At 40.2% G+C, this 22,206-nt stretch overlaps 2 protein-coding genes across 3 annotated transcripts; both read right to left on the reverse strand.

Annotated features, from left to right (window-relative positions):
- Positions 1-473: 473 nt before the first annotated feature.
- On the reverse strand, positions 474-6,371 carry rnf141 (ring finger protein 141). Its single transcript, XM_080027919.1, has 6 exons — positions 6,292-6,371; positions 5,036-5,245; positions 4,282-4,390; positions 3,240-3,421; positions 2,669-2,776; positions 474-2,472 (listed from the first exon to the last, which is right to left on the reverse strand). Exons 2-6 carry the CDS (start codon positions 5,167-5,169, stop codon positions 2,322-2,324), a joined length of 684 nt encoding a protein of 227 aa, XP_079884045.1. The 5' UTR covers positions 5,170-5,245; positions 6,292-6,371; the 3' UTR covers positions 474-2,321.
- A 3,799-nt stretch (positions 6,372-10,170) lies between these two features.
- On the reverse strand, positions 10,171-21,524 carry LOC307251292 (alpha-1,3-mannosyl-glycoprotein 4-beta-N-acetylglucosaminyltransferase C-like). 2 transcript variants are annotated; one of them, XM_080028619.1, is made up of 4 exons: positions 20,618-21,524; positions 13,596-13,739; positions 13,157-13,304; positions 10,171-11,588 (listed from the first exon to the last, which is right to left on the reverse strand). In XM_080028619.1, exons 2-4 carry the CDS (start codon positions 13,713-13,715, stop codon positions 10,420-10,422), a joined length of 1,437 nt encoding a protein of 478 aa, XP_079884745.1. In that variant the 5' UTR covers positions 13,716-13,739; positions 20,618-21,524; the 3' UTR covers positions 10,171-10,419. The 2 variants fall into 2 exon arrangements, with proteins under 2 accessions (XP_079884745.1, XP_079884744.1); XM_080028618.1 differs by having other exon boundaries at positions 20,614-21,524.
- Positions 21,525-22,206: the final 682 nt, after the last annotated feature.

Raw genomic sequence — 22,206 nt, forward strand, 5'->3', positions numbered from 1 at the left:
AGAGACTACAAATCAATTAGAGAAATTAATTTGGGCTTTTATATATATTACCTCACAAGATTCACTACGGAGCCCCCCTAAGGTCACAGCAAGATCATTGTTTTAATTGCGTGCTAAACATCTAGCTACATTGGCCTATTTGGACAAGGTAATCTGAGAGTCTAAACATTATTTAAAACAGTTTCAGACTTCTTTTTACAAATGGATATCTTTAGTCTTGATTTCACAGTTTTTCCTAACTACTATTGGACTTATGTCGTAGGTAGATAGTAATGCATAACTATGTAGTAGTTACTAAAAAAAAAAAAAACTTTGTTGTAGGTAATGCAAAACTATATAGTAGTTACTAATTTTTATTTTTAAACTATGTAGTAGGTAATGATAACTGTCAACCTTCTTTCAATCCAACATAACACAAGTCATAAAGTGCAAAAAGTTTATTAAGGATAATACAGTAAAGATCAATTCATTGTTTTTTTAATCCACCTCCTTCTACTCAGCAAATGTACATACAATGTGAATCATACCAGTTGATCAGATGCTTCATGGCAATATATATATTGTGAAAATTGACATTGGAAACCAAATATAATATTCTTTCCAAATATTACCGGTAAATAGAAGTTTTCAATGGACCACACTGTAGACCAAATTCAGTCTCTGATCAAACTCCTTTTAAATTTGGAGAAGAAAAGGTCATGTTGTTTCCATGCCTGGTCTCAAGATAAACATTTTCTAAAACAGAGATACAGTCGTCTTTTGTTGTAGTGCAGTTGGGTTTTTAAAGTGCTATTTGTCAGCATTGATGACAACCAAAAATTACTTCTGGTCCAATTCATTTTTTCAAATATGTATGGTCTGTTAAAGGAACAAGAATCAAATATCTGTTCAGGAAAATTAATAATCTATAAAATGTATATCACGGTAGTCTTGAATAATTGTGGAGTTACCATTTCATATTTGGAAAAAAGATTGTAATATATTACCAAAATATGATTAAGAGCAAAACTGACAAACTTGCTGAAAGTCACAAAACTAATCGCTAACTTAGCATTTCATATCATTACTTTCAGTAAAATAGAAATTCATCATTCTAACTAAAATGAAGGTTTATATATATATATATTTTCACAATTTATCCACAGTCCACATAAATCAAAAACACGTCTGCTAAAGGTGCTACCAGTGATTTATGTGATTTGGAAACCAAGCCAGAAAATGATTACTTAATTTGTGATTTTAAATTCTACAAGAACACATTTTTCAATAAATCAAAAATTCAAATAAAGTTATCCTTGAGGACAGGCATGACAAAGCTGAGCAAAGAAGAGTCTAGTTGTTTTGGGGGGTATGAGTGTTAACTACAGTACTTCAACAGCAATCTGATTAAAATAACCATATTAAAATGATGTTAAATTAAAAAAATATGTAGGCTATATACAAGTAGAAAGATGAGAACAGCATAGATGGCAGTTGTTATTTCCGACAGTGATGAAAGACGTCACAGCAAGCCAAGTCATTCAAATCATATACAATGGGTTAGTCCTGTACACCCAAAAGACTAAATCAGTCACTGTCAGTTTATAACAGGTTCACATCACACGGCTCATGAGGCATGTCATGTGGGATATAAACATGCAGAGTTAACATTGCACAGACGGCAGAACAGCTTTACAGGTGGAAAATACATCTTTGCTTTTTTACTCTTGGGCAGAAAGTCTGTATTAGATTTGCACTTGATGCTCTACATTAACAGACATAACAGCTTCTCTCTTTTAACTCTCCCCAAGAAACCAAATTAATGTATTCATTTTTTTTACAGCTGTGAGTATATGAGTCATGCTCATCAACCCTCTCTGCATGCGAAGGCCTCCTTTGTCTCATCTTCTGTCACATTCATATTAAACATGAAAGTCAACTCCAACTTTTACAAAGTGCCTGATTAATCCCAAGACAGGGCTTCGTCTCCTATGCTTTCTTATATTACTGTAAGATTTGTACTTTAGGTTCTTCTGTGTGTTGAAATGTTAAATTAAAATGCATTATAACAAATACTGAATTTTCACTCCAGACAACATATTATCACACACACAGATCCCATAAAGCAGCACATCTACAATAATTGTGTTACAAAGAGTGTCCTTGGAATTTCTTAAAAGGGACGAGGTTTCACTTTTTTGAAACCATCGCTAATAACTAAAGGAGTAGGTAACCCTGCCGGTTTCTGCTGTGCTGATAGTTTAAAAAAAAAAGGAAACAGTGACATTGTGTGTGTCAACGTGTAAAGTCTACTTGGTGCGTTGCGATCTTGGTTATTCTTTTTAAGGCCTGTGTGGGTGGCCCGCCTCATCAGCTAAGTTCAGGATGTAGCCCGCCATGTCGTCCTCTGTGGGGAAATCAGACATTACCCACGAGTCGTTGGCAGCCGTCACTTGCAGGCGACATATGGGACAGTTTCGGCTCTGCCCACTCCTGCACAAACAGAAGAGGTGTGTCATAATCAAAACCTGGTGCTGTACTGGTTTGTTTGAGTTTGATTTCAAGACACATTTCCATTAGGGGACAATACATTATATATAGCATCGTATCGTTGTAACTTTACATGATTGATTTACGAAGGCAAAAGAATCATTATTGAAATGATTTCAAACTTGATTCCCCCTCTCACCATTTATCGATGCATTTCTGGCAGAAGCTGTGTGCGCAGGGTAGAATCAGGTCGGCCTTTCCGTCCATGCAGATACAGCACTCCTCCTCGTCAGTCAGCTGCTTCACTCTGCATCCACACAAGCAGAAACAGGCAACGGTTTTATTTCAAGAAGGAATGGCACCATTTTTTTTATTCAGAAAATTTGAGTTTGGAATTAAATGACTGATGGCCAGAGTAAAACATCCAAGAGGATGGACAGTAATTCCACAGCCAATACGTTGTAAATCCATTGTTTAAACAGAGGGACCCTGAAGAACCCTTTTCTAATGCTGATACCAGTGCTGTGTACATTCTTTTTTTGTGGTCACTTAGGCCATGATTGAAAAAAAAATGTAGTTTTATTTGAGGAGTTCTCCTGTTTCTTGATATGTCTGTGAATGTATTTGTTTTTACTTTGCCTTGCTAGTTTGTTCTTTTCTAATTCATCTTACTCTTTTACTTTCATCTAAATGTAAATGTGCACCAGTGTATAACGTATAATAAAAATGAGAATTTGAGATGGATTGAGGTCTTTGCCATGTGGACCGACCTGCCCATCCACATGCTGGCCTGGCAGGAGTCGGTGGAGGGCAGCTGGGCGGAGGGACCCTCGGTGGAGCCCTCTGCTGTCATCACCTCAGACGCCTGGCTGGTGACGTCACGGTACAGCTGGATGAACTGGTACAGGTTCATGATGCGAGATGCTTCCACCACACCGCTCTCCTTGTTGATCTGTGGGCGAGGCAAAGGAAACCACATGACTCATAGGACACAATGATGTAATGTGACCTTGTCTTGTGTAGGTGCAAATGCAGTCACTCTCATATATTGTTCTGAAATACCTGGGTTTAAATTGAAGTTTAGGTTTCAGTTTCAGCTGCCATGGGAATATCCCTTAGTGCTGCACAAGCTCACAAGCTTTTATGTGTTCCCATAAAAATCCACCTGCAGACTGATTTCACATTATATCTGCCCACAACAACGTAATTCTCCCTTTGTGCTAAATGAAGAAAAATACCCGAGGCCCATGTACAGGTAGAAAGTATGAGAAAGGCCTGCTTGTTTTTGATAGAAGATACACTTAGGACTTTGGTCATGTGCAGACAATGTTCTGTTTGCCAACATCTGCATGGGATAGGTCTCTTTTTCTAAACTGATAATCTGTTGGAAACATGATAAAGAAAGAGACCCACCCAATTATATTGCTGAGACTTTCTCCTTATCGTAAACATAATGTATGACTTGATTTTCTCCACCGGCGTCTTTCTTTCTTCCCAGTATGTCCATCCTGGGAGAGGTATCCCTTACTCTGTCGACTCTCCCTGAGATTTCTCAATTTTTTTAAAATCCCGGTAAAGGGTTTTTTACTGGGAGTTTTTTCTCAGCCGAGCTAAGGGTGTAAGGGCAGGGTGTCATATTGTATGGAATGTAAAGCCCACTGAGGCAAATGTCTATTTGTGATATTGGGCTATACAAATAAAACTGATTTGATTTGACTTGATCTTTCTCTCATATCTCCAAGACTAAATCAAATGGTTTATAAGCAGTAGCTCCAGTTGGTGATGTGTGAGCGGAGGGTTTTTGGGTCTCACCTTGGTACAGAGGATCCTGACAGCCACCTTCCACAGAGCTGTGGCATCGGAGCCTGGCTGCACTTCAAACAGCAGGTGCTTCTGCTGCCCAGTGGCTAGTTTGGCCGTACTGAGAGACCCAGCACAAGAGAGATAGCGAGAGAGAGAGAGGGTATAATAAATGAACCATTATGCATTGTACAGAGGCCGGCAAATAAATTCAAATGCACACGCAAAATCACACACAAATTGATGTCCAAATGTGTATTCAAACACTGCTACATTTAGCTGGGAATTATTCAAAAAAATGACAGTTCAGGTGCTATCCACTCACTCAGAACAATCTGCTGTGAACTGGGCTTTAATGAGTCAATAATGCTTCACCACCTACATTGTGCTACAAAAATGACTACAGATTTCGGCATTTTCAAACTAACAAAAACGCCCAATACTGTGTAATATTCATGCATTTATACTGAGGTTTTCTTCTGTCATAACTGGTGATGATTGACATACCATATTATCCTGCCTCACAGTTCATATCTCTGAGAGGTTATGAGCTAAAATTAAAATGGGCAGGAGCCGGGCCGAATGCCTGGGGGGGGGGTAATGTGGGTCAAATCCTAGAGATGGTGGAATGTTACTGAGGATCGCTGTGCAGAGTTTAGCTTCCAAGGTATCATTTTATTTGAGAGGCCGTATGTGTGTATGATTGAACCTCTATTATTCCTATCAGACAGTTACAGCGTGTGTCCAGGAACAGACTGTGACTTACACGTCGTTAAGTTCGGCCACTCTTCCCAGAAACTCCTCGTAGGTGAGGTAGCCGCTGTCCCGCACCAGCCCGGCGTGTTTCAACAGCTTCTCAGGCAGACGGGTGACCGCCTGACCCGAGAGCTGCTGGCCCATCCTGACAGCAGCAGCAGCAGCAGAAGTTATGAGACGCCAAGGGGAAAAGGCTGCACCTCATTCAGTTCTCAAGAGCCTAAACACACATAAAATAAAAACATTAAAGTCAATTTTGTTTTTTGAAGATATTTTTTTATTGGCATTTATATGCTTTATTGATGGTGTAGAGACAGAGTTGAAATGGGGAAGAGAGGGGAGTGACATGCAGAGAACGACCGCGGGCTGGAATCGAACCCGGATCCGCTGCTGGCCGAGGCCCATGGGGGGGACGCCCTGCCAACTGAGCTAAGGGCGCCCCCTATTTTGTTTTGTTTAAACGTGATATGAAAAACATTTTTCTTCCTCTGGGACTATCTAGCCCTCAATCATTTATAATTTTATTTGAATAACAGAAAATATCCAAGATGTGGCCCCTGACTAAAGACTTTGAACAATTATGATTAATTATTAATTAGCATCAAAGCTTTCTAATGATCTGCACTCAAACCTTGTTTATAAATAAAATGTACCTGCCTTGCCTTCACTTGATTCTGAACCTGCTGGCTTTTAAAGAGAAAATACATTTTATTTAGCTCAATTAAGGGTTTAACTGAAGCTATGTCAAAGTGCTGACTATAGTGAAAAGCAGGAACTGTCTCTTAACCACATCCTGTCAAACACTGAGCATATACAACCTGTCTGTAGCAAAGGCATCTATTCAGCAAATAAGTATTGTACGCCTTGATAGAAAATCAGGTAAACAAGTTAGTAACGCATAACCTAACACATCATTAACTGTATGAGCTAAATTAGCAGTAAGCTATGTAATAACGTCCAAGGTCCAACCGATAAGTAAGCTACCATTAAACATGTCACCTGTCACAGCAGTGAAAGGCAGCTTTATAACTAATTTAAAACCCTTCAGGGGCTCATTTAAAACGCCATTATTTCAGATATAGTAATAATATATCCACCAACGAAGCTCGTTTTAAACCCGACGTGCTTTCCTACATTTCATCTTTGCTAGTGAGTAGCAGTAACTTCGCGATTCAGCGAGCTGAAAACACATCCCTAACGATAATATAATATACTAATGAACATGTGTCGTTAGTTTTAGAGGGAGAAATAAACTTATTTTCTCACCAAACAATGAGAAATTAGCGGTAGGAATCCAGACTTCAGCGCGAGCTTCGCTGTTTCATCCTGTTTGTTTACGTTCACACAACACCGACGACGTTTGATGACGCAAGAGCGACACGTCACTTACCCGAGATAGAAAAACAAATAAATAATAGGCTAAATATTGAATTTATATAACAAAGGAAAATTAGTCCTACAAGTAAAGTTTTTGGGATATCACTTTAACAGGTACGGATATGGTTATCACCGTATATTTGACAAAAATTATATCCAACAAACCTATATTTTTCTAATTTTTAAGATTTTTAAAACAAATGTTATTCTCTTGCAATGGTGAACCTTAGAGTTTGACACATTATTTTCAGTGAATACACTTATGGTCTTTATGAACTCGAATGAAGAAATATGTATTATATTTAAAAAATAATCCTAATATTAAAATGTAATGTACATGTTATTACTTCGAAAAGATTTTGAAAATAGCAATGAGTTCACACTTGCATTTTTTTTATAAGTGATTTTGATTGGTAAATAAATTCCACATACATAAAAGCAAACTTACTTTGGCCATTTGTAATGAACACGCGTCTACACTTCTAATGCGCCCAATGTCTGGAACGGACTGCCAGAGAGTCTGAGGTCCGCTGAGACTCTCAGCTCTTTTAAATCGGGTCTCAAAACGTTCTTGTTTCCCTTTTAACCTGTAATTTTTTTTTTTTTTTTTTTTTTTTGGTAAAATGTTTTAATTCTTTTATTTAAATGTTGTATTTTTATCCATGTTTTAAATTTGTTCCTTTTTTTTTTTTTTTTTTTTTTTTTTGTATTCTTTATTTGATTTTAACCCTGTGAAGCACCTTGAGTGGCCCTGTGCCTGAAATGTGCTCTATAAATAAAATTGCCTTGCCTTGCCTTGCCTAATATTGAAACATTGTTCAGTATTGTTTTTGATTAGGAGGTCTGTGCATTAAATTACTGATAAACTCTCCATTTCTTCGTCTCTTATCTCATTGTTTTTATCACTATTTGCTGGACAAAAAATGGCACCAAATGTTGACAGTTTTTGTTTCGGAAGTTGAAATTTTATTTATTATTGGTTAGTGTTCAATGTTTAAAAAAAACTTTCTCTGTGTGCAATAAGCAACTAGTTATATATTGCTTAATGGCAAGGCCAGCTCATGTTACAGACACTAATAATGAACAGATTTGTGATGATTGTTTTTCTTCACTGGAGAGTATATTGTTTACCAACCTTTTTTTTAACTGTAGGTGGGAGATAATGAGAGGCTGGTTCAGATAACATATGGCTGCAGGAGTTCGAGGAGTCAACAGGTAGTGAACAAAATATAAAGGTAGAGAATATAATGAGCAGAGAAACGATATGATTGGAAAGTTGGAGGCAGAACAGGTCGCCTATAGGGACGGATATAAGGTTGATGATTGCACTGCAACCTCTATATTTACTAAGCACTTCATATGAAACTCTCTTGCCACTTATATTTCTGCTCAGACATACACAAGGTGTGTATGCTACCAGATCACAGAATCACATTTTTGTCTTTGATAGACAGAGTTTGGAAAACAATACTTTATTTGTGATGGATTGTAATCGTTTGAAATGACTCACTTGACTACTGTAATTAGTCAGTCAGTCAGTTGTATTATTGTCAATTTTACCCGCAATTTGGATCAGGAACTGTTTTTAGAGCATTTATTGTTTTATTTTGTCATTTTATTTCTGTATATGTTTACTTATTTACTCCTGTAAATAAAACCTCGGTTTAAGGAGACCTCCAGCAAATAAAAATGTAAATAAAATGATGTGATGATATGAACTCAAATGAAGAACTAGTCTCTGAAAACAAGTCTCAGGATGTTGATATGATTCAAATAAAATGTTATTGTAGCAGAGCTGAATGAAGCTGCTAGGCATGAAGCTATCACCCAACAAACTCATTTAGTGTTTGGCTCCCTCCGTTGCCCTGGGCCTGCCATCTGTTTTATACTGGTGACAACATAACAGCACCTGGAGGGGATTCACAGAGAGAGGAGGCTGCAGCACAAATGACACCTGTTACTGAGGAGAAGAGAGACACAAGATTCCCACATTCATGTTCCTCATATTACATATGTTTGGGTAACTGGGTCAAATAAAACTAAACACCCTTTAGTTTTCTACCCACTGATGCTGATTAAATAATACACTTACATTGCTCTAAGTGTAGTTAATAATATAACAATTTAAATTATATTACTATATATAATTATATGATTATATCAGTCAACCATTGCTTTAAGGCATATGAAGTGATTAGCAGGTATTTAATAATGTCATTCAGTCATTTTTCAAACTATTTATTTGAGGTTTTCTGTAAATACATGTTGACAAGTTATTGTGAGAGAAAGCTCCTGTTGAATAATTAAGGTCTCCTACTGCATGTCTTATAAAAAGAATATATGTATATGCCAGCAGATGGCAGCAAAGGACAGCAAACAAACTTAAGCTGAAGCCAGAGCCACAGAGAAATACTGTACCTTATAACCATCCATGGTCAGAGCCCAGTAATTCTGTATGTAGAAAAGCTCATTTGGACGGATGCAAAAAACAGAGCAATGTTTTTATGAAGAGGGACAAATCATTTTAATATGTTCCAGCAGCTTGAGCAGGGAACCCCAAACTTCTCTTTCCCGGGCCACATCAACCAGCTCAGACTGGGGGATCCCCAGGCGTTCCCAGGTCAGCGTGGAGAAATAATCTCTCCAACTAGTCCCGGGTCCCAGCTGGACACTCCTGAAACACCTCCCTAGGGAGGCGCCCCGGGGGTATCCTTACCAGGTGCCCGAACCACCTCAACTGGCTCCTTTCTACGCAAAGGAGCAGCGGCTCTGCCCCGAGTTCCTCATGAATGACTGAGCTTCTCACCTCATCTCTAAGGGAGACACCAGCCACCCTCCTGAGAAAACCCATTTCGGCCACTTGTACCTGCGATCTCGTTCTTTCGGTCATTACCCAGCCTTCATGACCATAGGTGAGGGTTGGAACGAAGATCGACCGGTAGATCGAACGCTTTGCCTTCCGACTCAGCTCCCTTTTCGTCACAACAGTGCGGTAAAGCAAGTGCAAAACCATCCCTGCTGCTCGACTCTCCGGCCAATCTCACGCTCCATTGTTTATTCACTCGCAAACAAGACCCCAAGGTACTTGAACTCCTTCACTTGGGGTAAGGACTCATTCCCTACCTGTAGTAGACAATCCATCGGTTTCCTGTTGCAGAATGTTTTTATAGGATTAATTTGCCAGGATGTGGCCAATTGTTTTTTAGTAGAAACAAGTCCCCTTGGAAATGAATGCCTTCTTTTACAAGGACATGATTTTTATTTATTTATACATATTCATTCTGGGAAGGGAGATGCAACTTTAATATCATTATCAGGTCCTCAGGCTTCTTCAACCAATCACAAGTCCGGACAAGAAGACAGTCTAATGAGCCCTTCAAACTTCATCCTATTTTCATACTTTTTAGGAAATAGGAAACAAACATTCCGTGCAGCAATGAACTCTCCCTCATTAATTTTCCAGACGTAGAAACACTTCATCAAAGGCAGCTATTGATCGATTGAGTCTGTTTTAGTCTGGTAATCAGACTGAATTTGCATTTTATCTCAACTTTATTATTCCATTTCTCAACAAAAACGTGTGGGCAGGGATTCAAGACGTCTGTAAACAGGCGATAAAAAATGTCTGAGCTAAGAAAACAGCACATTTACATAAGTCAAGTTCAAGGTTTTGAAGCTTTGAATTAGTGGAAAGGTCCTTGGGGTGCATATGAAAAAAAGGAAAACAAGACGGCAAGCAGAAGTATGAACAATTTTATATTCAGGCTTTCAGTTTAGGAAAATGAACATATGTATAAAGGCTGAGGCTCCATAATGATTTTTCCATTCGTCATTTTATAATACATCACATTAAAAACATACAGCAGATCTCTGAACAACCCAAGAAAAGATGGATTGCTTTGAATCCCAGAAAGACATACGTATATTTCCTGGAAGTAGTCCCAAAAACGCACTCATAGCAACTGCATTCAAAATAAACCATATACACAAGATGATCATTAAAAAAAACTTCCTTTGTTATTTTTTAAACTGGCTTACGGGCTGTGTGGTCCATAAACTGATAGTTCTTATGATGAGCCATTCTTTCTGATTGGCAGTGACGACTATTCGCACGCACTCGATGTCAAAGCCGATCTTGTGGTCCACGTTGTCAACCTCAATGCTTCCTGCTTTAAACTCTCCTAATGTGATGTAGGATGCACACTGCCTTCCTTGTTTGGTTTCCAATGATTTCTGTCCCACTTCTAGCGCTCCGTGGTGAAGAATGTCATTTTGTCTGTCCTCCGTGCCCGTCACTATTTTTATTCTGCTTATTTTAGCCGATTTATTAAAGATTATGACAAAGAAATCTCCAGTGCACGGCGGCTTGCCCCAGAAGTATTCGTCAACGATACTGCTGTAGGCCTTGGTGGAGTCATAGTTTTCAAAGACATTTATATTTGTGTAAATGCTGGCGGGAGGGTTATCGGGAATATCTATGGAGTCTTCCTCAAAATCGTCATCTTTTAGCTTATTCTCGGCTCCTTTGTAGGAAGAGTAGTAGCCCATGTGTTGGAATAGGGATGGTTTGAATCGGATCACGTCCTTCTGGGCCAACAAACCCCGGAAGTGGATGAGTAGCCAATCGCAGGGCATTTCCTGGTAGAACATGAGGAGGAAATCAGCCAATCGGGGCAGGTCTCTGGAGTGGTAGAGCTTCCCGATGTAGCCTAACTTGGAGAACTCTAGCATCACCCAGTAGGAACCTTCTCTAGATGTTATCACCTTCTTAAGTGCGGTCAGGAAGTTCCTAGAGCAGCGTACGTCATCTTCTAACATCATGTAGAATTGAGATAAGTTGGTGCAAAAGTTTAGCAGGAATGCGTAGTCCACATTCTGCTTGGAGCGGAATCGTACCCTGTCTTCTGGGTCGTTGTAGTTCCGTTTTAAACCATCCAGAGACGGGTAGTATTCCTCTGGGGTGTGGATCACTAAGAGGCGTCCTGCTATGATGTGGTGGGCAAACTTCCTGGTGATTTCCTGGACCAGGTTCTCACACCAGAGCAGGTCAAAGTCGGCCAGGTGGACCACCACCACGATCTCCTTCAGCTCCTCGTAGCTGGACTGATCGAAGATGGATTTGATGGTCTCCAGAAGGTAGTTCCCCTTTTTTCTCTTGACAGACGACAAACCAATGGTAAGATACTCTGTGAACAGAAAGAGAAGAATGCATTAAGGAACAAAATCCTGAATTTCTTCTTGTTGCTAAAGCGATGCAATATCTACCTAACTTTAAAATTATAAGGATAGTAATCAGGGGCCGTATTCCCAAAACATTTTAAGGCTAAGAGTAGGTCCTAACGTGCTGATTTAGGAGTAACTCTCAAAAATAAGGGGCGTTTCACTCCTAATTTTAGGACTCCTAACTTTTTAAGATAAGTGTAATTCACAAAGCATTTTAGCGCTAAAACTAGCTCCTAAATCTATAAAAAGCTAGGAGTCCTCGAGAGGACTCCTAAGTCACTAAGAGTAAATCACAGACAACCATTTGATGGTGTTTTGGAGAGATTTAATGCCAGTGAGCTTTATAAAAGGTACCTTTAATAGCTGTAAGGGTTTAATGATCTTAGTAAAGCTATATTTAGAAAGTATAGACACATTTATATTTATTATATTGTTATAAAAAAATATTTATTAAGTTAATTTTCCTCCAGTTGCTTTGGGTTTATGATGCACTGAAAGTTACTGTTGGTGTCACGTTTGGGTTTAATTTCCTACTAGAGGCCTATATGTGGCGCTTCGCAGCATCTCCTCCGTTCCACAGATCCGCTACTGTATAGTTGCGCATCTCGCCTTTTTCCTTCCGCATGTACTTTACGATTTTGCCGGCTGTTGTTTCTAAATTGTGAATTTCCTGGTTTGTCGCTGTCTGACTATTGCTGCATAGTGCGCCATTGAGAGAAATACAGTGAGAGAGCATGGCGTGCAGCTGTTCAATGAGGATATTTTTCCAATTCAAATCATTATAACATTTTAAATGAATAGACCTATGTGGCGCTATTGTAGGTTAATTGTGAACAAATGTGTGGGAAACCCTGCAGTATCTTGGTTTCATGTTAAATCAGTGTCACTTGTCATTAATTGTATATAAAAACTCTTTACTTTAATACAGCGACACGATATGGATATCTCCCACAGTGTTTCCATCATAAATTCACTCTTAGCTCTCATTCCCTCTCAGCCAATCACTGTGGGCATAGAAGGTATGAACATGACATCATCCATAGCAACAGGGTCAACACCGCCCTCTAGTCTTAGCTAAGGAGTCCCTCCCATTCCTTAGTAAAAGTTGGTCTTATCAGCTTTGTGAATAGGTTTTAAGAAATTACTCCTTACTAAGAACTTTTAGTGCTCCTTAGGAGTACTCTTAGCGCTAAGATAAAATGTTTTGTGAATACGGCCCCAGATTGATATAGCGCTTTTCCAGATGCTCAAAAACACTTTAAAGTAGCAGTTTAAACTACACCAGAAGAAAAAAGTTATATATAGGCCTATATATTCAGTTTTTTTCCCATTAGGTTTTATAATTTTTATGAAAATGTGTTTTCATTCAGATTTTTGTAAAAGCTTATTGAGGCGCGCAACTTTGATATCATACAGCTTTGAAGGTTAAAAGCAAGAGTGAAAGGGTGCATTTTCAAGGCTGTCTAAAAAATGGAAGACTGCAGATGGATGTGGGGATATAAAGTGGTATCAGTTTGGTAGAAATATTTACTTTTGCGAGGCAAAGGAATTCCCGCCAGGTAGCGATACGTCACATTGATAGTCCCGGAGAAATTGGACAGATCCCTGAATGTGTGGACGTATCTCTCAGAGTTCGGAGGATGCATCAGCGACACTCCCAGCTGGCGTTTTTCTGCCTCCTAAAAATGACAAATTGAAGAAATCATTGATTTTTTTTAACAGAATATATATGCACAAGAAAGGTAAAGTTTCAAAGTTACTGCAAGTATTTACATGTGCACAAGTTGTTGAACTTAGGGATACTATAAATAGATCAAATTAAACTAGATAAACAGGCATCCGATTGGTGATGACAGTGTTCAAGATGTGTTGTGCAATATGGCCGGGGTTGAAGTTTTAGTGTGAGGAAACTGGGCATTCAAACATCCTCATCAAATGGTATCGACCTTTCAGAATGTGTTAAATCTCACCAGCACATATCCATCGTCCATGTAGAGGTTGAAGAAGAGCAGGAAGGTGATGAGGAAGCCGAGGAACGGGAGCATGGAGCGTTTCCTGAAACACCTCATCTTGTCCAAGCACTTCCACATTGGCCTCAACACTCACAGCCCTCACTGCAGGGAATCAGAAATAAAATGAAAAACTTGGTCATCCAAAGTGAATGAATGATTTATGAGAGTGCGTACGTTTTTTTTTTAAATGACATCCTTGTGGACATTTGGTTTACGACATTAATATTTAGGATTAGTCCAAAGGTTTCTGTGAATGGAATAACAATTAGCTCATAACCATAAAGCAAGAATCAGCATCGTCGTATGTATCAGAGCAGAACCAATATTTTACTGAAACAAAAAGTGCAAAAAGCTGCATTGTAAGTCAAGTCATAGCATTGAATTAACAAACTAGTTGATTGATCAATAAGTCATTATACAGAAAACTATTTTGATAACAGATTTATTATTTAAGTCATGTAACAGGGAAAACATTCCCAAAAAGTTGCTGAAAAAGCTTCTCAAATGTTGCATCTTTTCATATTGATGGAGCTGAATGTCACTGAGCTTTGTTCTCTTGTATTATTAGACAGTTTAATACAGTGTATTGACTTGAACTGAGGACTTTGCAGTTCTATGGTCTATGCCTCCAAGGAATCTTTAAAAACGATTTTAATTTTTTTTTGGCATTTTATTTGTTAAATATATTGATTAATGAATCAAAGAAAGGTGCCAAATGTATTATTCAAGCAGCAATTATGTAATGGTGTTGGCCGTCGAAGAAAGCAGAGCAATTGTAAACATAACAATGATCTTTAAAAAGTTGTTATGTTTAAGTGTTAGCAATTTACTGCATCAATAAGACAAGAAGATTAAAACATTTATGTTTCTGGACAACTGATGAATGTAAGTCCAATATTCATTCTGCCTTTTATCTCTGTTTTGTACCCACCGACACCTGAGGGAAATATCTGGCTCTTTAGCTGATAAATAGCAGTTGTTAATGTTGTCTTAAGTCTTGTGAGGGGCAGGTAGCATTCACTGAGTTTATTAGAGAATCTTTTGCTGGAAACAGGGTTGATGAAAGTGGTAAGAGTAAACCAAAAGCGACTAAAGTGTGGGTTTTAAGGTGGAGTCAGCGGTTCTTAGGAACACTTTTTATCAAAATCACTCCAGTCAAAATCAGTGAATATCTCTTCATGATACGCCACCTGTCCATACTGTGTGGGCGCCGAAAAAAAAATCCAGTGTTAATACAAAGCCATAGGCAAGTTGTGGTCAGCCCCCTTTGTTTGAATACCTTTTGTTGACATACTAGTTTACAGAGCATAGGCTTCAAATTAACACCAGATTTTTTTAGCTCACACACAGTACAGACAGGTAGTGGATTGTGAGAAGATATTCACTGATTCTGACAAAAAGTGATTTTGACGACAAGAATTGCTGACTTTTTGGAAAAAAAATTAGCTTAAAGATGCTAAAATGTTCCACTGAGCAGATAGGAACTGCGGAGAATGATGATAAATCTCTGTGGGTTTTGAATACACATTCCATCCATTGTTAAAGGTAAAATATTGATGATTGTAGCTTTAATTAAAATAATCATTAGTTGTAGCCCTGAAGTGTGAACCAGAAAGATGGATGGATATTCATCTGTAATTGGGTTATGATGAGGTACTCAGCATGACAGATGTGGCCAACGGCACTGACACGGAGACACAGACGGCTGATTTCAAGGTTTATCATTAAAGGATTAAGTTAAATGGATCTAATAATGGATCATTTTGGTCGTTAATCTCAACGCTCACAAGGGGAAATGTGACGTCTCCTGATAGAAAACAAATGCCTTATGTCCTCGTTCTGTTGGATATTTACTCACAATGTTGACGCTCTTTTAACTAAAAAGAATTATCCTACTCACTATCTGTCCTACTTGGCAGCTCATCTGACAAACTATTCCGATCCCTCCCTAATTCTGAAGTTGGGTAACACACAAACCCTTTTCCGTTTGTTGCAAACTCCCCAACGACAGGGACGATGTTTTTGGCAAAGGCCTGTGTGTGTCTGCTGCTGGACCCTATAACGCAATAAACAACTTGTTATTCATTGAGTTACTCATAGCTCGAGTTCCATTTTAAAGGGGGCGAAAAAAGTCATTTGCCATCTGCTAGAGAAGTGAGCCATTTTGTGCTTCTGCCACGAAAAAAAGCACCACAGTGGAGGCACCTGAGAGATGCAATGGATAGAGTAAGTGGAAAACACAATGACAGCTGTGGGTCAATATTCTGAAAAGCCCTCTCGAAATAGCACACACAAACACACACGCATATATACAGCATCATCAGAGATAGCAGCCAGTGGAATCAGATATTGGGATAACAAAAGGATATCTAACAACGGCGAAATAATGGCCAAATGCTTTCCCCCCGTGAGAGAAAATACTGCTAAGAAATTAGATTTTTGTTTGCTTTTCTCTGAGTGAATCTAAACAACAAACAAAGTGTTCCCATAGGTCACATACATCAATATGGAAATGAAAATATCTCTATGAATAAATAAGCAGCATTTGTTGGGTCTATTTGTATTTGCTTACAGTCCTTCTCTGCCAAGATGTGTGTTTTTTTTTTCTCTCTCTGCAAATTATCATTGCGACTGCCCGGTGAGCTCATTTCAACGACTAAAGTCATTTTAGATTAGAGGCAGTAAAATAATTACAGGTAGAGGGGAATACCAATGAGTTTCAGTATTACATTCAGTTTGTTTGTCCCATAGGAGTGTGTATGTGTGCTGGCGCACATTGACAACAGTCTCTAACAAACAGAAAATGAGAGGAGATTGGTCCTATCCAATAATATTTTGTTTTATTCATATAAATTCCACGGAAAAGGGGAATTCCAACAGTGTTTGATATTAGCACAAGGCTCTGGCTCTCTTGGCTTACAGGTGAACACTAAAGCAAGTCAAACGATGCACAGCCACCCTTCTTTCAACTCAAGATGGAATTTAACAAGATTCTAACTCTAACCAAAGTTAATTTGCCAAAATAACTCATTTTCTTAACTCCTAGCTTTCCCTTACTTTAACTATCATAATGCTTAGAAAGTTCATAGACGTTTGCAAAGCTGTTTTATAACTGTTGTGATGGGTTAACTCATCTTCATATGACAGTGAGGTATGCCTTTGAAGGCTGAAGGATTTGGTATCACATTTAATCCGGCGTTGTTCAATATAATCCAATATACTGTATATGTTTTCAGGCTGTAATGACATAACCCTTATTCTGGAGAAATATGTCACGAATCACGATGCACCAAAGACGAAAGCCACGGCCAAAAATGTGGTTAACAAACGAGCAGAGAAACCTCAGCTGTGGAAGAAAATGTCTTCTGCAGAATGTGATGATGCACATTCAAGGATTTATTAAAACATCCCTGTCATCCAACATCCCTGAAACAGTCCCTGAAATGAAGATTAGCCGCTCGAAAACGTCTCGATTTTAGCAGCAATTTGGAAAATGCTGCCTGATTGAAAGTGAGAGAAGACAAGCTTGTGGCTGGAGGGTTTCAGAGTCAATAACGAGGCCCACTGTGAACGCCTGATTGTGGAAAATGGATGAAAGAAACACTTCAAACTCAACGACTCGCATCAAGGTGCCCTTCAGCAAGGCACTTAATCCCCATTCATGTCAGTAGCAGCAGCAAAGCCTGCACCAGTTAGGAGACTGCAGTGGTTTTACTGGGAGGCTCCAGTTCCGAGTGAGAGAGAGAGAGCGTGTGAGAAAGAGAGTCTGCTCCCTCAGCAGAAAACCTTCCCCGAATAAATTAGGAAATAAAAAGGATGGATGGGATACTTGTTGCTGCCGACACAAAGCGCCACGAGAATCCACAGTGATGTATCTATATTACAGCTGGCTCCCATCATTGACTCAATCAACACGGATGATTTAAAGTAGTTAGGGCATTTACTTTAGTTTTTACTTTCTCTTTTCCATGTGCCTGTTTTTTATAGTAAATTACAATCATAATGTCACCTCCAAATTGTAATAATGCCTCTCCGAAGATACATTTAAACATCCCTGCAGACTAACTCAGAGGTTTAACTGATAACTGTTGGTCTGAGAGGTTGGCAATGCAGAGGAGGCAACGTGCACACCTCATGAATCTAAACAATGGGTTGTGCGTCAAGCAAGCTGATTGGCTTGTATTAAACTTCTGTCAGGAATTTAGTTCTAAAAAGATCTACAAACATAACATAAACATACAACATTTAAGTATAAAATGAAACAGAAGTGTGAAAATGTCCGAGTAACTCCGGTGCATGTTTGCATAAATCCAGCGTGGAGAGCATAATCAAGTGCCAATGTGTTTGTTTTTGTATTTTCAAGTGGCAATTTCACAGAAATCAAGATAAACCGAGAAGCGTATGGGATGCATTTTAGATTTAGTTTAGATAACGGGTCCGTGTGGATGTTGTACGAGAGACAGAATCTAGAAGAAATAAGATGGAACAACAATGGTATATTTGAATGACATATGATAACAATCTTGATCATTCAACCAACTCATGAAATCCAAGGTTTGCAATATTGTGAGCATTTATCACTTGAAGGATGAGGCTAAAGTCTATTTTAAATCTTTTCCTAACAAAAACAACATAAAAAGACAATGTGTTGGTCCGACTTCTCGAGCCTGTGAAGGCCATGTTTTTCTATTACATCCTGTGCAACAGTGTGATTTATTTAATTATGTGTAACAATGGAGACCAATGGCACAGAGAAAGAAGATATATTGTATCAGGCTTAGGATATGCTGGGTTTAGTATTTTCTTGGGCTTTCTTGACAATAAGAAATATATAGAATATTGGCAGCAGTTTCCAACGCAAATGCACCTCTCCCCTTGTTTTTTTGACTTTCCTGAACACGTCCTTCAAGTTTATAAATGTTTGTCTTTTCATGCGATGTGAAAAGCCTGCAATTGAAGGTCTTCTCTCACTTTATCACATGAATAAAAGCAGATTGAGTGAAGGATGTTCCTTGTCATTTCTTGAAAGTTCAATGTCCATTAACCCACACAATAATAACGATAATGGCTCTGCAGTAAGTTGCTTTCATTTCCTACATGACTGTAGCCTTGGCTGAGATGTGCCTGAGAATCCGTGCCGAGGGCTTTTAACGGCTTCTTTAAAAATCCCCTCTCTACTTTATGAACTTCACACACGTCGTCTTGTGGAACTCTGTGTGAATATAATTTGATATACAATGCGTGTCTTAGATACTGTATATCCAGCTATTATTCTCCGTCTCCCTCCTGCCTCTACGGGCCTGGGGCTAAGAGCTAATGTGGGTCAAAGCAGCGACTGCAGAGGAGAGCCCATCCTCATTACAGTTATCACCGCTGGGAATGCAAAAGCCTTTTGATCTTCCTCTTTGACCTGAAAGGTAAACACACTCAAGATGCAATTTACATGTACTGCAGGCGGCCCGCTGCTGCACACAAGTGCCCCGCTTCAGAAGGAGAGAATTATGTTTAGCTTAGGGCTAAAGCCTGCTTTAATCACGAGCACCGAGCAGCTGCACTTTGCCAGGCAACCGTGATCATCCATTACAGAGATGTGATTGCTTTAAACAATGGTAATTATGGGCCGAAAAGGGACTAATGCAGCAGCTGTACCATTGTAACTGTTTTGAGTTTTGTCCAAAAAGTATGTAGGTGGTTAGAATTTTTTCTTAGCTCTCCGGAGAAGATACACCGGCCAGACAGACATTACCAGCCAAGTTTTTCAGCCATGTCTGCTGAATAAAGAAGCAGGGTTAACCCTCCACTCTGATTTTCAAACTTGGCCATGACATGTATTAGATCACAGCTCTGAAGCCGCACACAGCTTCATACAACTTTAATCACAAATCTAGAATAATCCCAAAAAGGCACGAAAACAGACCAAACACAAGCATTTTTTGAAGACCCACTTTGTTTTTAGTGTGACACTATATGAACATAGTGGTTATAAAGTTTTCTCAGCTGCTGTTTTTCCAAAGGTCAAATATGAAATTCAGCCTCTGCATCCACACAGTCTGACTGTGAGGACGGGCAGTGGAAGATTTACTGGGGGATATTTCATTAATTTAGTAGGAAACACACTGAGCCTATTTTTACATCCAGAGCAGAAAAGCTTGTGTTTGAAATTCAGCGTCGGTCCTCGCACTAACACGGCTCTGCCTTTGGCTCCTCTCCCAACAGTTTCTAAGCTTCCTGTAAACTGAATATGTAGCGCTGTTACGGTCACGGCAAATCCATATGCAACACGGAATAATAATGAAGAGAAACTGCTTTCAAAAAATGCAATTAATCTCTTCTAAAATGGCTACTCAGGGCCTCTAATGAGATGCCATCTTAATAAGCCGGTGTGTTGAACAACAAAGGCCATTTGGTAAACACTATTGTTCATTTGCTTGTGTTGACATGACAACTCATGCTGCACACTTCTCTCTGGAATAAGTTGTTTTTAATGGAATCTACTGCTTTTTTATCCTTGTAAAAGGTTCAGTTTTTTTGCTTTTATTGATATCTCCTCACAAGCTTTTACAAAATTGACTTTTATGAGTATTTTTATGAGTCTTAAGGATGCTACTTCTGCTCTAAGCTGGGCTAATCAGGCCTGGGCCTGCTGCTAGCTTCTATCCACCTGCCTGCTGCTAGCTTCTATCCACCAGCCTGCTATCCACCTGGCTGCTGCTAGCTTCTATCCACCTGGCTGCTGCTAGCTTCTATCCACCTGGCTGCTGCTAGCTTCTATCCACCTGGCTGCTGCTAGCTTCTATCCACCTGGCTGCTGCTAGCTTCTATCCACCTGGCTGCTGCTAGCTTCTATCCACCTGCCTGCTGCTAGCTTCTATCCACCTGGCTGCTGCTAGCTTCTATCCACCTGGCTGCTGCTAGCTTCTATCCACCTGCCTGCTGCTAGCTTCTATCCACCTGGCTGCTGCTAGCTTCTATCCACCTGCCTGCTGTTAGCTTCCATCCACCAGCGCTTAGCCTATTCGGCCACTGGCTGAAGCCAGTTTGAGAAACTCCTCAGCAAGGAACTCCGGAGTGTCCTGCCATCGCAAGCGGAGACTGAGTTCATCACCAATCACCGGCCCAGTCTCTGGGCCGTGGCGGTAAGTCTCCCTCTGCCTTCGGTTACTGTTTTGCTACTTTGCTGCTGTTTTGCTGTTTCGCCTTTACACCGCTGTGGGCTTCTGGATGAAGCCCTGGCGAGTAAGTGTCCAGACCGGCACCTTTTTCTCCTCCGCTGCCTCCCCCGGCACGTAGCTCCCTGTCTTTCTCTTTTGGTTGTCCGCTGGCTGTTGTTCTCCTCCATCTGTTTCAGTGCTCCCGCTCGCTGTCCGAGTATGCCTCCACTCGTCCCGGTGGACCATGAGCTGTCCTGTCTGAAGTCTGAGCTCCGCTCCATTGAGACCCTCCTGGATGATGTCCTCCAGCGTCAATCCTCGCTCCTCGCCCGGGTGGAAGCGCTACAGCAGGATGTTCCCAGCTCGGCCAATGCTGTCCACCGCACATCGGATACCCCTCTTTCCCCCTGGACAAGCGTTGCTAAGAAGGGGAGGCGGGTCTCTCTCCCCTTGTTTTCCCCTGGCATGGATGAATGTGATGACGATCCCATCCCGTTGTCAAACTCCTTCACTCCCCTGGAGAAGTTAGCTGAGCTACCGGCTACTTCCTCAAGCACCGCTTCGGAGCAGCCAATCCCTCCAAACTCCCGATGCAGAAAGCGTTGCACCCCTCCATCCAGCCCGCTGATGTCCCAGGACAAACGTCAAAGGTGCTCATCCCCTTCATCTGCATCCTTCTCAAAAAACTGGCCTCCTCTCCCAGCCCCTCAGCGACCTTTCCCCCTAGGTGCGCTCCACCCGACGCTCAATGATGACGTCATCTGCGCAGGTGACGTAAATCCCTCTTCTACTGCTCTGCATAACTCTGGCCCCTCCCATGTCTCCCTGCATTCTAAACTGTCATTCTATGACAATGGCTGTAAGAATCAGCTTCCTGAAATTCTCATATTTGGTGACTCTATCATCAGAAATGTACGTCTCCCTGGCGCCATCACTTACTGTCTCTCCGGTGGGATCACTACTGACTTTATAGAGCTGATACCTGTCTTCATTGATCTCTATCCGTCTGTTCACACTGTTCTGTTGCACACGGGCACAAATGACGTCATGGCCAGGCGCTCCCTCAAACTCTACCATGACCTTGAGTCATTGATTCTTACTGTTGAAAGCCTTGGTAAAAGATGTGTTCTCTCTGGCCCTATTCCAACCCTTCACAAGAGCTCAGAGCGCTTTAGCCGTCTTTTTGGTCTGCACACATGGATGCAAAACTTCACCACTGCAGCAGGCCATGGTTTTATTAGCAATTTCGACTATTTTTGGACTGAGCGTGACCTCTTTAAAGCTGATGGTCTGCATTTGAACAGGAAGGGGTCCGAAAGATTAACAAAGAATTTCATTAACTTCATTGCGTTTAGCCTGAAATGATGTTTTCCCCAGCTTGACCCTGCCCTGCTCATGTTGTCTTCCTGTCACAACAC

Source organism: Ammodytes marinus (genome assembly GCF_949987685.1).
Source record: "Ammodytes marinus genome assembly, chromosome: 5".
Classification (NCBI taxonomy): Eukaryota; Metazoa; Chordata; class Actinopteri; order Uranoscopiformes; family Ammodytidae; genus Ammodytes; species Ammodytes marinus.